The sequence below is a fragment of the Anneissia japonica genome, unplaced genomic scaffold (assembly GCF_011630105.1).
Source record: "Anneissia japonica isolate Jap-2015-1 unplaced genomic scaffold, ASM1163010v1 scaffold9668_len1562885_cov226, whole genome shotgun sequence".
Taxonomy (NCBI): Eukaryota; Metazoa; Echinodermata; class Crinoidea; order Comatulida; family Comatulidae; genus Anneissia; species Anneissia japonica.
This window is the reverse complement of record NW_022711326.1, coordinates 980181-998542: the sequence shown is the minus strand read 5'-3', so window position 1 is coordinate 998542 and position 18362 is coordinate 980181. Positions and strand designations below refer to the sequence as shown.

Sequence of the window (18362 nt, the reverse complement as noted above, 5' to 3'; positions counted from 1 at the left end):
TTATGACGATAATAAATGTGATAACAACAACATTAATAGTAATATTTATTTTAACAAATAGTAATAATACTAGTATGATAATAATAACGATATTTAAATATCAATTTTAATAACTAATTAGTGATAATAACGATATTGAAGGTATAATAGCAATAATACAATAATAAATTAAAGATAATGTTTATTTTTATAATAATAGTAATACTGTACTAATTAGTAATAATAATAATAATAATAATAAAATAAATAATAATAGGGTAATAATATCGATAATAAAGGTGACAACATATGTGACAATATAAGAATGTGACAATATGAGAAAAATACTAATTAAACGCCCATAACAACAACTTTTTAAATTACTATTAAAATTATAATACTAAGACTAATAAATAATAATAATAATAATATGAATAATAATAATAAAAAATCGAAAATTATTTATTATTTATATGGTACTGTAATATTAAATAATAATATCAGCAAAAATTTGAACAATATATAATGTTAATGCTAAGACTAATAATTAATATTAAAACTAACGGTAATAAAAACAACAATAATAATAACAACAATGACAACAATAATAACAGCAATAATAATAACAATTAGTACAATGTAGTACCAGTAAATAAATTGTGGCCGAGTTGACTTGTGGTCGAGTTGATTTGTGGCCGAGATGACTTGTGGCCGAGTTGATTTGTGGCCGAGTTGACTGTAGCCAAACTTTTTGTGGCCGAGTTGACTTGTGGCCGAGTTAACTTGTGGCCGAGTTGACTGTGGCCGAGTTGACTTGTGGCCGAGTTGGATCGAATTCGATAGCAAGTGATGTATTTGTCCTGGTTTTCATTCATTAAAAAAATTTCATACATTTTAAAATGCTATTTTAATTTTGAATTTAATGGCCAGGTAAATATGGAGAAAGTTTCTTCTCGTGATGTAAATCATTTAAAATATTATCACCTGTAATGTTCTTTGATAATAATATTCTTCAATGATGATAATATTCATTGTACTCAATGCATGAAAAATCTACAAGACAGTAATTAAAGAATGAATACAGAAGTAGCAGTAGTTATTATTTTCTAAGAACATTAATTTTATTATTGTAGATAATAAGTTCTTATATTGCTTATTGTCCTGCACAGCTTCTTTTACATACTGTATGTATATTACTGTATTGATAAAAAACCAGACAATTTTAATTTGCATTAAAGTCAGACCCATGGATCACACAAGTTAAGTGGCAAGCCCATAAAATCACATGTGATAGGTTTGTTGATTTCTAATCAGAATACTGTGTACCAGGACTGGAAAAAGTGCATGGCTGCCCAGCTGTTGGTCAGAGGCATTATGAATGTCCCGGAGACATTTTTGGAGAAAACAATTTTTAAAAGTAAACTGTTGGAGTATATAGTGTACAGATAAAATTTGGTGCTGGATGCATTTTATTAAAAGCATTTTCATGGTTGGAGGCATAAACATTTGTTTGCAGGCCTGCTCTGTAACACTCTTGTCACTTATTTTACAGGTAGTAATGGATGCAGAGAAGAGGTTGATAATTATTATTTTAATATTTTAATTTTTTATTAGTGTATTTTGTATTATTAAAAATGTTCTGTAAATTTTCTTATTTTATAAGTAAACTGGTGATACATGTCAAGCCATTCGCTATGCCCGTCGGCTGATGTGATTCTAGAGAGAAGGCAACGCCACGACGTGTGCACAACGGATCGTTTTTAATGATCCATTCAGACTGTCACACTACACTCAGCATATGGCGTTGCGTAATCTAGTGCTGGCAGAGAGTGAAGTGCCGGGCTTAACATGTATTCAGCACCCTGATGGAGAATTCCGTTATGGTGCATCCTATTGTAATAATCAGCACATTTTGCATTAAAACGTACAAGGTGCATTCCCACATGTACTCCTGGGTGGAGAAAGAAGTGTAAGAAGCAAAGAGCCATGCAATGAATATTTAAACGCATAACGAGGGATTGAACCGGTTGGGCGCAGCAGGAACCGTTTGGTTTCCCAACCTCAGAGTCATGGTTTCAAATCCTTGCTGTGCAATTTGCTTATGTCCTTGAGCAAGGCACTTTATCTGCATTGCCTCTCTCCATCCAGCATTATAAATGCGTACCTGGTGGAGTTGTCTGCTCCTGCGCTGATTACCAGCAGCAAAACTTAAGCATGTGGACTCAATGACCAGGGAAAACAAAGCACTTTGTAACCTAAAGGAGTAGGCGCTATGTAAAAATACGAAACTAAGCTAAACTAGACCCCAACCTAAAGCTTAAGAAGTGAACTGCAACTGCTGCATCTGTAATCTTTATGTGATTCTTCTTTATATTTCTTGGTAATGTAGTATATTAAATTAGATAAGCTTTTATTGACAAACTGGGAATACTTGTAACACATCTAACAATGTAATACAATTATACAGTAAGACTTAAAATATAATGAAATAAACAATTTCTGAACATAGTAAATAAATTTCTGTCTGCCAAAAAAGTTCAAAATAGGCAGATCTTTCAAATCAAATGAAATTCAATAACATTAATGTTGCATATCCTTAAATATCATGCCATGTTTAATTTAGCACTAGTGAGCTGAAGGCATTACTGTATTCTAACTCTTGGGAGACTGTTGCTATTCTAGCTGTTGAGTATAATAATCAAAATAGAAACTTGAGACTAAATGTGTATTCGGTACGCTTTTTACCGCCAGTATTTATTATAAGCTAATTTTCTTTGTAATCTCTATACTTTAAGTACATTGAGACAAAAAAGACTTTTTGTATTGCACAGTACTTTTTCATGAAATTTTTACCTATGAACTTTCTTTGCTTGATACCATGATACTACATTTTTAAGGTCTAAAACATTTTTAAGAATATATTTTATGTACAGTAACAGCTTTGAGAATCCAGGTGTCTTAGAATCCAAAAGTGACAGTAATTTGCGTGACATGCATTGCCCCTATTGACCAATCACAGGGAAGGACAGCTCACAATGTTTATATCTTTAATAGACCTACTTGCTATCCAATGCATTTTGTTGTGGTATAAGAAAACCACTAGAAAATGTTCAGTAATGAACAGTTATGTGCCAGCCACGGCTGTTAAATATAGCTAACTATAATTTAATTCATCAACAAGCAGAAACCTAGTTTTCTACTCAACTTTTGTAAGTTCCTTCCTGTACTCTCTGTATGTAACCTGTGTTCCATTGGATATACAAGATGAATGTGTCTTTAATAATCTCTTAAAAAGCTAAGAATCAGTCCGGGCCTATTACATCAAATCAAATTGATTATACAAAATTTAAATTAAAGCAAAAAGTCTCTTAGAAATAGTTTATACCTCCAGGTGTTCTCCCTCTGGCTCTTAGGTAAGCAAAACAATTAAACATGAGCAGTTAATAATCACCTCGTTCCTCCAGCTTTCCTCCTCAGTTTCCCATATTCCCCATTCGGGTCTTCACCATCAGTGCCCAATGAGAGTCTCCCATAAGCTTTCCCAGCCTTGTTCTCCCTGCTACATTAGATGCCATTACAGTATATAGAATAAAAACCCGATCTTGGTTGCAATTCAGTCAGTCTCTCTGTCCTTCTGTTGTCAACTCTGCGAGTAACATGACCTGCCCATCTCTACTTAGTCTCTTTTGTTTCTTCAGTGATGTCTTTGACTTTGGTGTTATCTTCTTATAGGATGGTACATCGAAACCTAACCACCAAACTACATTTTAATCGTAATGTTTAATTGACATGGTAATAAATTGTAATTTTTGACAATAATCATTAATTGCAGGTGAAAAGATGGACATGAGAACGATAGAAGCAATGGAATCCATATTGAGTCGAATCCAGTTCCAAACTATAGATTTGGAATTGTGTAACCTGGATGATGAGGTGAGAACATTTATAAATATTTCATACCAGGGTTGTATTTATGGATTGCATCCTTTACTTAAAACTAATACTCATTTTGCTGACAGTAACTTTTTGGTGGGTGATAAAAATATTATTCTTTGTAAGACAAATAGGTGTTACAACAATTTTGAAATTTCTAAAATCTTTCATGTCTCCTGTGGTGATTTATCTTAGCTCATAAATATTTTATCAATGTGCACTGCAATTTTTGCAAGCAAAATTTCTATTTGGGATTTACATTATATTTTTTAATCAAAGATACAAGCAAAATTATTTTTTGGTCCAGATATCAAACAATCTAGTTTATAGAGTCTATCCTGTAAGGAGAAGCATAAATCGAGATTGTACAGTTTGTTCTGTTCTATACATTAATCTTCATGAAATATTAGCAAGAAGAAAACTATGATTCTTCTGTAGACAGTCGAAATTCAGAGTGTACTATACATCAACTGCTACAAATCTGATGTTATGACCATGTGACCTGATCTCTAAAAGTGCACCCAAAATTGTTTTTTACTTCACTTGTAGTATAATGAAATGAAATGATTACAAATGATTTATTGACTGAAAATTGACATTTAAAAGTTCTTCTTGCATATGACAGGCAGCTGTCTCCGTACTTCTTAGTTGTTTTTTTTTTTTTCTTATTTATTTATTTGTTTGCTTTTTCATATATTATTAGAACAACTGTACTATTAGCCTATCTGGTATAATGTACTGACTACCAATCAGTTGTAGAAATTGTTCTTCAACAGTTATAAACGATAATTTTCTCAATAATTAGTGTAATCTTGAACTTGTATTTAATAAATATGATAGCATCTAAAATGGCTTGAGAATACACAGTTTGCAATAGGTCAGCATTCCCAGTCCTTTCTAGGGGCCCCCTCTACAAAGTGCAACACTTTAAAAATGTTAATGTTATGACTAGTGCAAAATTTAAGGTGCTGATGATTGCAAGCGCATAATATTTCTAATTATGAAGGCTACCGGTAATTTAAATGAATTGCTTGCTATATATAAACCATTGAGTACGACTGCTACTATGGGAATGAGCGTTGTAAGTAGTCATGATTACTGAATTTGTTGAGTAGGCCCATGTTATAAGAATGGCTTTAAGTGGTTATCTTAGAAGTCTTACTGGCAGTATCCTATTTTTCAATTCTGTATTGTTTTAAGTGCACTGCTTATTTTGCTTTAATCATATTTTCTTTTGATGGATGTTATAATGTGAGAGGCATGAACCCCTGCCATGCAGTTGATTCTACTTGAACACATTTGCATAATTATCAATTTATACTATGTAATTTTTACAGGTATAAAATTTAAATTTCATAACCGATAGTTTATTAAGTATACTGTATTGTGTAACATTATCAGTTATCACATTTTCATCAATGGTTCACAAGCTCTCAACACCGATGTAATAAAATTGGACATGAAAATGTATAAAAGTAATGTATGGTTCAGTATACGTGTGTATAATACTGAATATAACTTTACTGTTAGTAAAAGTTTTTATAGTTCAACGTAGATCTTGAAGATAAATATTATTACTCACATAAACTCAATTTACATGTTGTTATAACAGTTTTCCCAGAAATGTTACATCTATGTAGTTGTTTTGATTTCTCTTTAACCTTCAGCTATGTTATATTTTTTCTGTAGTCATCAGCTGCACTTTTTGATATGGTGGAATTTTACGAATCGGCAATAAAACTCGTCGTTGCAAGCAATCGTAATATTGGGATAAGAGGTTGGCAGGCAGCAGGCCGTATGATGAAGAAGGTATGTATTTATAGTGACAAGTTTAATCGAATGGACGAGTAGTCACGGCAAGGGCGCCTTAACACTGCCAGGCCTTTTTTTTTAGGTTCCTTCCAGTGTGCCAGAACAAGTTTACATGTACAAATATACTTTTTTGAAATTTTATCTAGTCATATATATCATCAAAATGGTGTGTAATAAATTGGTGGTAAAATATTAGGGGACGAATAAACTCATCAACGGCACTGGAACAGCATTTTTTATTTTGTCTGCCAAGAGCACATTTTCTCGTCCGCTTTTTGAATGGGTTGGTATATGTACAGAGGCGCCCCACTCGTCCAATCGAGCATACTGCCTTCAAAATAACACAACAAATACATACGTTATATGTACGTTTAGTCTAGGTGTATCTTACCCGAACTACCAGCCGTTCTACAAGAAACAAAGAAGTAATAAACGCTAGAATGTTACCCCGATTTTGACGAGTATAGTCGTCTCTGGTTCAAGCAGCACATACTGTAGTGGGAAAAGTATCCCAGATATGAACGATAAATTATAGGACCAGTGTACATAATTGGCTGAAGTGCACAATAAAAAATCCAGTACATCTTTCAAGACAAGTATGGGTTACTCCGGTGTACTTGTCCATACTGTTCTGGTGAACATTAAAACATTCCAAAGTAGTACGTGTACAAGTGCAATGAATCAGTGTTTGAAAAAATAAAAATACAATAGTCTAAATAAAGCTGGGATCTGTTGCGTGTACTGTACTAATCATTTAGTTTTGGTTGTTAAGTGTTGGGTAGTAAACATTATAATCATTAGTCTCAATTGGTTGCTGTTAATGTATAAAGTGGATGAGTGACCTTTTACTCAACTGATTATAGATGAAGTGGATTAATTCATTTGCCCAGAATAATTATCAACTGTGGTATGGCACGTACAAAGTTATGGGTACTACATGAAGAAGATGATGTGCAGGTAGAATGATAGAATGATTTAAAATTCCTATTGCCAAACAAAGGAATGAATAAATTCATTGCCATTATAATAATCTGATTATAAATTGATATAAACATAGAACAAATAAACAAGTGTTCTATAAATAATATTCGTTAAAAAAAATATATATATATTGCTACAGCATTTACCGAAACCTAAGCAATATGTTATGCCATCACCATTACCTGGAGATCTGTAATGTATCCCAGTTGGCATCGCTTTAGCCTAGGTTCTAGGCTGTTATTTCTTACAAGTTAAATAGCATAAAAAGTGCCACTAGTGAGCGAAACAACTGTTATTTCATAAGTAGGCCTTGTTTGTTTAAATGCCAGCAACGGCCCAGGTAAAACCAAACCTCAATTTTGAGGTGTTGATAAAAGACTGGGATCGGCTGGTAGGGTAAAATCTATCATTCTCTTTGTGTTGACTGGCAGATGTGAATCTACTCGCACGCGTAAGCAACACAGCACTTAAAAGTTTGTTTGTACTTGTTGATTGGCGTTTATTCAAACAGTGGAAATTGAGGGGGTGCTTATGGAATGAAAATTTAGAAAGTGCTTACAGGAACTTTGAAAATTCAAGGGACGCATTTTGAATTAAAAAAGATTATTCATAGTAGGCCTACCCAATGAACGAAGCCCAAATTAAGTAACATTTTTTAGTCGAGTAAAATTACTATGGAGGATGATAAACATAAATGGCAACAATCAAAATATTAATTTACTGAACTCTTGCTCTTTACAAGTTCGTTTTAATCACAGTAACAACCAGTAAAGTACCTATACTTTAAACTGTGTTAAAATGTCCAGTCAGATAAACATAGTGGTCTACACTATTTGAATCCGCTACAGTACTGTAGTTTAACTGGATAGGCTTTCTTCACAAAAGCTTCTATAAATGAATGTCTTATTGTAGAGCAGGAAATCAAGTTGTCCCTCCCCCAGTACCACCACGGCCTGATTATAAATTTACGGGAAAGTACCGATAGCTTCTGTACCTCTGTGATTGATATTTTTAGGATTCTAGGGGCATTTATTCAAAATTGAGGGGGTATTTATTCAAATTAGGAGTGATGCGTATTCAAATGGGGCATTTAAGAAACTGTTCACGTTAGGGGGTGGTTATTTGAGAAGGGTGCTTATTCACACAAGTACAGTATGCTGTTCTAGAAAAAAATTCTCGAGATATAAGGTTAGGTTATTGTCCTTGAGATAGAAATTTTGTCTGTAAAAGCAATTTTACTATTTTTCAAAAACACATTTATCACCACCAAGCTTAATATTATATAAACTTTACATAATATATGTTGGTCTTAATGTAACTAATGTACATTGACATTATAGTTGAAGTGTCTGCAAAAATGTATGTATACTGTAAGTTAAAAATGTCAGCTTGTTCTGTAATGTATAACTCTCTATTTTTAAAGACAATTTTGTAAATTATAGTTCTGTTTTTAAAGACAATTTTGTAATGTATAGCTCTGTTTTTAAAGAATATTTTGTGATGTATAGTCTCTGTTTTTAAATGCAATTATTTCACATATTGGTCCCATAGGAGGTATGTACACTGGTCCTATAATTTATCGTTCATATCTGGGATACTTTTCCCACTACAGTATGTGCTGCTTGAACCAGAGACGACTATACTCGTCAAAATCGGGGTAACATTCTAGCGTTTATTACTTCTTTGTTTCTTGTAGAACGGCTGGTAGTTCGGGTAAGATACACCTAGACTAAACGTACATATAACGTATGTATTTGTTGTGTTATTTTGAAGGCAGTATGCTCGATTGGACGAGTGGGGCGCCTCTGTACATATACCAACCCATTCAAAAAGCGGACGAGAAAATGTGCTCTTGGCAGACAAAATAAAAAATGCTGTTCCAGTGCCGTTGATGAGTTTATTCGTCCCCTAATATTTTACCACCAATTTATTACACACCATTTTGATGATATATACTGTCTCTTATACACATCTAGATGTGTATAAGAGACAGACACTATTTGAATCCGCTACAGTACTGTAGTTTAACTGGATAGGCTTTCTTCACAAAAGCTTCTATGAATGAATGTCTTATTGTGGAGCAGGAAATCAAATTGTCCTTCCTCAGTACCACCACGGACTGATTATAAATTTATGGGAAAGTACCGATAGCTACTGTACCTCTATGTTTGATTTTTTTAGGATTCTAGGGACATTTATTCAAAATTGTGGGGGAATTTATTCAAATTAGGATTGATGGGTATTCAAATGGGGCATTTAAGAAACTGTTCACGTTAGGGGGCGGTTATTCGATAAGGGTGCTTATTCAACGGGGTGCTTATTCACACAAGTACAGTATGCTGTGGTAAAAAAAAATTCTTGAGATAAGGTTAGGTTATTGTCCTTGAGATGGAAATTTTGTCTGTAAAAGCAATTTTACTATTTTTAAAAAACACATTTATTACCACCAAGCTTAATATTATATAAACTTTACATAATGTATGTTGGTCTTAATGTAACTAATGTACATTGACATTATAGTTGAAGTGTCTGCAAAATGTATGTATAAGTTTAAAATGTCAGCTTGTTCTGTAATGTATAACTCTCTGTTTTTAAAGACAATTTTGTAATGTATAGCTCTATTTTTAAAGACAATTTTGTAATGTATAGCTCTGTTTTTAAAGACTATTTTGTGATGTATAGCTCTCTGTTTTTAAACACAATTATTTCACATATTGGTCCCATAGGAGGTGGGACTTGAGCTGTGTTTATTAGCACATGCTTGGTAATAATAACGCATATGTTATATAATTTTATGTTGCCTGCAGGTCAATCAGCCAACCGCTTTTGTTCGTGCAATCATGAAACAGGGTTTCACAGGAAGCGTTCCAATATATGATATGCATAGTGGGAAAGGAAGGTCAAATGTAGCATGTTGTTTTTGTTCAACATAAAGAAAAATAACATGTCTACTGCCTTATACAGGAGTTTTTGTTTTTGAATTCTCTGACCCCTCGTCGGGGAATCTCCCCCCCCCCCACACGTCTGCAAATCCTGGCGCCACCCGACCCCAGGTGCAACTCAAGTTGTATGGTTTACTCTTTTATAAATTTTTCCAAGATTTAGTTCACATGTTATTAAATTTGTGTTTTGGGTACTTCAGTACTTTTTTCTCATTCTACAGCAAAAACGCTCTAACTTACAGAACAGGAATACATAAAAAAGGCAATAACAAATTATGCAATCAAAAGATACAACATAACATGCATAATGCCAAGAGATTTTACGTTTGAAATTTCTAAGCGAATAAAAAAAACATATTAATCGAGGCATCCTGATCAACAAGGTAATTTTAAAACTTAGATAATCAGATAATAAAACAATTTTTGAAGCATTCACTCCTAGAAAATGTTGAACTCTATTTCCATTGGCTAGAAATCCAGAATTAGGGCAGCTTTAGTCACATGTTATGTTGTTATTGTTTCATAGATTTGTAATAACCAAGTATACTCATTTTCGTATTGATCCTTATAAAAAAAATATTAATCCAAAAAATATAAGAAGATGTTCTTGGATGCGAGATACTGAAGTAGATGAAATTTAAAATGTCAAAAATGTAATTGATGAGAATATAATGAAGTTTTCTAATACTAGATAAAACCATGGAAATATTATTATTTATTAAGAATTTGTTTCTCCATATAGTCTAGACATTTTATCTGTGCTTGAATCTGATTTAAAATGCAAAATAATACTAAAGCATCTAACCTAGAAAAAATATAATTTGAAATATGGAAAGAGTCAAATGAATATTCAGTTAAATTTTATCGGCAAAGGATGGGAAAATATTGTTATAGTCAGATTAAATACATCACAAGAAAAGTAAAGGAAACCTTAATATAATAAGGTCAAATAGGTTTTTACACATCTTTGAAAATATTGAAATAGGCAATTAGTTACTGGGCTGTTATGATTGTGTTTCGCATTAAAGGAACAGCATGTTGTGTCATAACCATATTATCAGTCAGTGAAGTGTTGGTGTAATTAAAATGTTTACATTAAAATCATTACATGATTTGCACTTTAGATGTTTAACCTACAGTTTCCATTTAATCATGTGATGTACATGTCGAACATTTGCACAGTCATAAGGCTAATTTATGTTTCTGTGATCTGGTTTTACAATGTGCTAGTGGCAGATCAGGAGAGCAGTTGGGAAAGGGCAGGCTCATTACCCTCCCCTACCCCGGTTTTTAATATACTCTAAATCCTGTCAAGCCCCTAATTTTTTATGATCCATTAATTTAAATTGTCAAAATTTCTCAAATTTTATTGGTGCAGTCTGCTTACAGCTATACACACATCAACTTTTGAGTTAGCAGTAACTAATTTCAGTGTACAACATAGATAGATAAATAAAGAGAGAACTGTATTGTCCTTGTAATACAAATAAGGAAGTTCATCTGCCATCGGCATATGCTTAACAAAATTAATTACAGTATATACTAGTGCAAAGTCATTCACATAAAAATTTAAAATTATGTACAGTATTTAGATTATAAATTACAAATAACAAAGACAAAAATTCATAATATTATTGCCAAATAGAAAAATTGAGTATAAAAATAGGTCATTCAGTAATATGTACAATCATACACATAAATGTGGTCACTGGTAGCATTTGAGCTTTAGTTTATGACTCAAAAACTTAAAAATTCTGGCCCAATTCTAGCAGAGTTTTAAATCAAACAGTTATCAACCATTGATCAATAAAGTCGAAACTCAATATTTTTTAATGACGCCTATGTACTGTTGGTATAACTTACTGACGTAAATGATCAGCTCTACACATGTTTGTTCATGATAGTCAAAAGGATGTAAACATATATTTTGCGTCACCAAAAATCACACAACTGATTTTAAATTTACTTTAATTTGTGATTTACAACCAGCCAATTTGCGATTGCTATTCAGACCTGCATAAATCGGAAACTCGACTCTACTGTACTACTGTATTTGGATAAAATCTACAAAACAATACAAAATCTCAGTTATTGTTATGTTTTATGATATTATTATGTTGATATTATTCTCATTATTGTTATTGACTGTGAAAGAACATTTGTTTTTAGATGCTTGGTATTGTTATCTTTATTTTTTTGGTCTTTGAGACGCCTAGGCTGCTAGGCCTCTCGACTATCTTAGGCTGCCTGGGTGCTTGTCTATGGTTCTGATTACAAACTGTGTGCTCAATACTGTCCTGTACCTGCTTTTCGGATTTCACTGTCTTTCAGATTATAAAAACAAATCAATATTACAAATTTAGGTTTTCAATTAGTTTCATTATGCGTAGTTAAGTTAATTTAGTGATCCTCATGTCTGTTAAATGAGATGTGCAAAGATTACAGTGCTTAATAGTAAAGCAGCTCTAAGAATGTTGCTTTTTATCTAAACCATGGATGGATAGATGATTTATTTAGTGTAAACACCAAGGATAACCCACAAAAATCTGAAGAAGACTTATTTTCAGTGGGGTCTTTCTGGTGGTGATTGGGCAGTACACCGGGGGGCAGTACACCGGGAGACAGTCCCTACTCTTTTGCGAATAGTGTACTGCATTCTTTGACATGGGCACTGGCCAAAGTGCACATGGGGCCAACGGCTTAGAAATGTCTCATCGGATAGACGGTGCGCTATTGTAACTTGTACGTCAGCCCTCAAGCTGAAACACAAGGGGAGCAGTGATGGGAATTGAACCGGGGACCTAGAGATGTACACGGTTCTGTGCACACACAGTGGCTACCACCTGTTTAGCCGACTGAGTTAAGCTGTGCTTCCTTGATTCCTGAGTTCAAAATACTGTATTATGATACCGGAATTTTTTCAACAACTCCACTCTCTAAGCCTCAAAATGAGGCATAAGTAATTAATATGCTGGGAAAGGAAGCTGGGGCCAAATGTGGACACTGATTGTGGTACAGGAAAGTCGGCTCATGCATTTTTGATAACTTAAGGGTGTAATGTCTACACCTTATGTAGGTATGTTGTTATTATTATTATTATTATTATTATTATTATTATTGGTTAATTATTTAATTTAAAAAGTGACAATAAATGAACCTTGTACCGTGGAGTTCACCGATAAGTTTGACATAACATAGTATGAAACAAACTCAGAAAAAATTGATATAAGCCATTTTTTATTCAATATTTCAAACTTTATTAGTTCATCGTCAGGAATAAATTATGTACACAATCTTACTTACTTCTTTATATATATCAGAACCTTGTACAGTATCTTGTATCTTTCTTGGCTGATTTGAAGCTCATGGTTTAAAAGAGGGCCTGCAGGATCCTAGACCCCTTAAATCTAGGGCCTCTGACCCAATTTTTCCTTTTATTGTATATAAAAATTAGAACAGGTTGCATATTAATATACGGTATCCACGATGGAAGGCATAATGCCATGGGACAATTTAATGAAATGTGGAAGAGGTAAATTTTATAGATATTTTAAAACAATTTCAGCCAAATGCTGCTTTTATTTTTTAAAACTGCTTTTAATGTTGTAATATTTTAACATGACATGAGACAATATTAATGAAATGTGGAAGAGGTTAATTTTATTGATATTTTGAAATGACTTCAGCTAAATGGTGCTTTAAATTTTTTAACTCGTGAATGTCTTAATATTTTACGTCTTGATGTTTTAATATTTTAATTTTTTTAACTACATTTTGACATTTTATAAATGGTTGTTTTCAGTGTGGTTTGTGTATCTTGATGTTTTATATTTTAGTTACAGATTTTTAGTCAATGTAAAAATGTTATGCAAAGTTGTGAACCATGTTCATATTATCACTTGGGTTTGACCAATAAATAAATCTTGAATTTTAAAACTTGATCTTAAATCTGAATCGCTGGTTTTAGGCAATAAGAGGTCTCTGGCTTTAAGAAACTACACATAAATCCACTGTGTGGTGAGACAGTCTCTGTTGGATGAGAATAAAATGTTGATAAGCAAAAAGTTATTTGTAGAGTTATTTCATAGGTGCAGCAAGGGTTATACTTGAGGCTTACGTTTTAGCTGAGGGTTGTGGAGCCATATCTGAGGCTGGTCATAATGATTTACATATCATTGCCACATGTTTTTATAAGTCCAGATGTAGTTAAAATCAAATTACTTATATTGTTTTTTAGATAATAAACTTTGGCTTTTTTAATCCAATGGTCTTTATTGCTGAACATTTTTTTTTTTATACAATAGAACTCCCATTTAAGGGGACACCTTCTTGGACCAGTAAAACTGTCCCCTTAATAGGGGTCCTCATTTGGTGACCCAAAAAAATGTAACTTTAATAGGGGTGTATCATTAATAGGGGTGTCCCAATGGAGGAGTTCTACTGACTAATTTTTTTTAAATGAATAGTATATTAGCATTGAAGGTATGGATATTCCATTTTAGGTTTTGTTGCTTAATAGATTTTGGTTTCTTCTCAGTTGGCATGCAGAAAAAGTTATGATTAAATGTTAAGTACGTTCTTTAGATGACCTCATATGTAGAATCTATCTAAATTTCTGCAGTTGAAATTTCTTTGGCTCAAAATAGGTAAACATAATATTGCTGTGTGTGTCAATGGATTCACTTCAGCTGTTGCCTCACATTCAATCCTGTTAGTTTTAGGATTGAATTTCAATTAAAGAAAAATATAGCCTTGAAGTACTATACAGTAGCAAAAGAAGATTAAAATGGAAAGGCAATCTTAAATTGTTAAATTCAATCTTGACCTTTATCTCTTGATTTGATTTGATTTATGTATTTTGGTACGAGCGAAGGATTGCCAATTGTGAATACATCAATGTCTACCATAATAACATGCAACATCTTTCACTAACACAATACATTACAGACATGTACAGATACGAAAACATGAAAGAAGTCAATTGCTCAGTACACCGAAAAACACTCCCTAACTATTTTTCCGAATATAATTCCATTATTATAATTCCATCGGAAATAAAGCCATTACGTATTATACAAGTAACCAGCTTAATATCCCATCTAAAGGGCAAGGTATTCAGAAGAAAGTGTTTTACTCAGGGAGACACTTCAGAATTGGCTAGAACCAGGAAGAACGTGTACTCCAAAGCCTGATACTTTTCCATTGCATTCTGTCTTAACATTTCACCAACTGATTTGATAATCTTGTTATACTAGTCCAACTTTTACTGCCCAATTATGTACTGCCAAAATTACCACCAGAAGGATACACTGTAGGTATATTCTTCATGTTATTATGGACTATCCATACACTGTAGTTTGTTTCACACTGAAGTGATCCAATCCAATTCAGTGGATGGTAATCAAAGTAATTCAATATTAAATCTTTATTAAGTCTTGATGAAACTTTAATCTCTATATTTGATCAAATGAGAGGAAAAGATCTGATCGTCTTAATCAGCTTATTAGTTAAATACCCATCATAAGCATACCAATGCAACTGGTTTAGCTAGGAATTTGACCTTGCTGCTATAAAAAGGCTGGATGTGATAATACTGATGTTAACATATTTTGAAATTATATTCTCCATAGATGAACCTATGGTCTAGTGGTCACATGGAGGCACAAGATTAGGGCTTATACTGTACTCACATAAACCTAACGTGACATGGAACATTGTGTTTGAGTCTGCATTTGTGGGGTTATTCATAACAATCTAATTCCAGGGCTTAAAACAAAGGTCAAGTACAGTATAATGGGTTTTCCGGCTCGGGAGGGAAAATAGTTTCACCCCACTTATCTTATTAACCATCCAAAAGTTTTTCATTAAACACCCTTTTGTCTTAGAAAAACCAGTTGAACAACACATAATTTTTTTCTCCTGGAGACTAGCTTTAAATGATAATGTGGTTATGTCCTGTTATATCACATTTTCACATTTAAAAAGAAGTGTTCATCTGACTCTTCAGCCATCAAAGCTGCTGCTTAAATAAAATATGATTCTAAACTCTTATCAGCAACTGAGTAGGTACTTAAAAGTACGTTACAAAGGTTTGCTGGTCCTTGGGTGAATACGCTGATTTAAATGAACAGTATAGTAGTGATATGAGAGGTATGAATTGAGAGAGATAAATGTTGAAACTGCTCAGAGGAAGACTTTAAAAATAGTTATAACAACTGCACTGTCTCCCACTAATGAGCCATTAAACTTATAAAAATCAATATTAGAGTTGCAGGTGGACGTGGTCTGGTGTTGCTTAAAATTCCCTAAACCCTTGGAAACTATGACAGTTTAGGAGTTTTCAATATTACACCTTTTTTTCTTCCTGATGAATTGTTTTTTCTGGAAGGGGGAGGGGGGTGGGAAGTGAGATTCAGTCCTTCCCAACTTGGGCCCTTTCTTCCCACATTAAATAAATTTTTAAAATGGACAACAGATAAAATATATTGCATGTATATATAAAGACATCCTGTTATTGGCTACAGTAAATGAATACTTGCACAGTTTGCACAGTTAGTTTATACAACTAACAATTAAAACATGGTGATAGACTTATAAAGCAATTAAAATATTGCTTTTCTATACTGTACATTAGGGGAAATTTAGTATACTTCGGTTAGATTTATGCATTCAAAAAATTCCTTCGGTCTTTGGAGGTGCTCATTATTTTTATTTTTGGATGTCTTTTTATAAACAGAAAATTTTAAAATTGTCAGTGAAAATAAAAATCCATCATCAAGGTAAAGTAATTACTGCATTTGGTAATATGTGGTACTGGTGAAAGCATTTGGCAGGCATACTGGAGCCTCAGATGCTACTGTACATATCTGTAGGGCCTATGCTTGTCATAAAAGAAGTTGTATTCAAATTCTTTCTTCTGCTTTTATATTATGTCTGTATGCCTGTCTGTTACATTCTTTTGTGTTATATATTTTAAATGCAAGAATAGATCACATTTTTTGTGAGATCTGATTGTTTTGCGATCAAGTGACGATGCCTGTTCTAGTAACATATGGATCTTCATTTACAATGCAGAGATTATCTTTGAAAATTGATAATGTGAGCCTAATAAATATTTTCAGATAATTTACATTTTTGGATTGTGTAATGCGTGGTTTCAAATACACGTTAATAATGATATTCTCCTATGTTTTGTGTATAATGCATCCCTTAGAGATTCTGAGTTTGAAGATAAAAAATAAACTTTATTATATGAATTACCATTATCATTGTTGATCATTCAATTACTTTAATAAAAAATATAGGTATTTAATTGTTTAATTAATGTTTATTATAGTTTAATTTCCAATTAATGATAATAGAATTATTGAAATTAATATTTTATAATTATAATACAAATTGTAAGTCAATCGTGATGTCATCACTGTAACTCCCAATGTTATTTTCCTATTCCCAACCATGCACTAATTTTTCATTAGTGTATGGTTTGCTTGATCTTTATTTTTTTATCCCTTCGCGTTTTTTTGCCTTTGTTTCTTGAGGCTTCAAAAGCGCCTTGAGACGGTTTTCTGTGGAAGGCACTATATAAATATATGACCATTGACCATCTTTTTTAGGTTTGTGTGCAAAAGACCAATTCATCTTGTACATATTGCGCACCTAGGCTGTTGTTTTTACACAACACTACAAAGCGCGCCGTTTGATGACAAGTAGTAATTGGAAAGTGACATTCGTAAAATAAGGTATATTAGAACCCAAAGAAAGTCACTTCAAATTCAATATTATGTATGAAAAATTAAGGAATTTTTTGGATAAATAGACTTTAATAAACTAAAGAAACTTAACATTTAATAGGAATATTTGAGGCCTATCTAGACCTTCAAAGATGCAAGGAATGAATTTAGATGTTGGCAGTAGGCCTAGGCCTTGCATAGCCTAGATCAATTCATAAGCCTAGAAGATTAATTCATCACACGATTTTACCTGTCTGCACCGACCAAGAATGTGATTACTGTTTTCTCTCTCATATTCTAGAATGAATTTCTATTTCTTTGATGAATGTCTATGAAAATAGTAAACTCATGATGAGTTCATCAAACACAATCAAATATGTATTCATCGTACTGCTGTGTAAACATACAATTTCCACTGCACTGCTGGCTAGCACGTACTACTGCAGCAACAATCCGCACGCACGGCTACAGTAAATGAATACTTGCACAGTTAGTTTATACTTGCTAACAATTAAAACATGGTGATAAACTTATAAAGCAATTAAAATATTGCTTTTCTATACTGTACATTAGGGGAAATTTAGTATACTTCGGTTAGATTTATGCATTCAAAAAATTCCTTTGGAGGTGCTCATTATTTTTTTCTTGCATTAATCTAACCTTTGTATAATAAATGTCCACTTGGGTATAATATGCAACTATTCTAATTGCTTAGTATTTTATTGATCAATGAAGCTGCATCATTGATGCAAGTTATTCTGAAATACTGTATAAAAGTATTTTCCTCGTACTGTACAGTAAGTGAGTAATTTGGTGTCTTTAATTGATTTTTTTTAGGGTATTTTGCACTTTTGCTTTTATAATTGTATATTATTGTCAAAATATTCATGCATTGGATTTACAAATCACTGCACAAAAGCCAATTGGAAAATGGTGAGCTCATTAAGGATAAATTGTTTTAATGTGTGCCACCAAATAAATA

The 18362-nt window shown here is 32.7% G+C and overlaps 1 protein-coding gene across 3 annotated transcripts in view; it reads left to right on the top strand.

The window, feature by feature from the left end:
• LOC117107447 (protein phosphatase 1 regulatory subunit 37-like) overlaps positions 1-18362 on the top strand; it is a 46584-nt gene that overhangs the window by 15222 nt on the left and 13000 nt on the right. For all 3 annotated transcript variants that reach the window (XM_033249148.1, XM_033249149.1, XM_033249147.1), the window contains exons 4-5: positions 3812-3912; positions 5602-5721. In XM_033249148.1, the coding sequence (XP_033105039.1) occupies positions 3812-3912; positions 5602-5721 (221 nt within the window). The remainder of the gene's footprint in view (positions 1-3811; positions 3913-5601; positions 5722-18362) is intronic.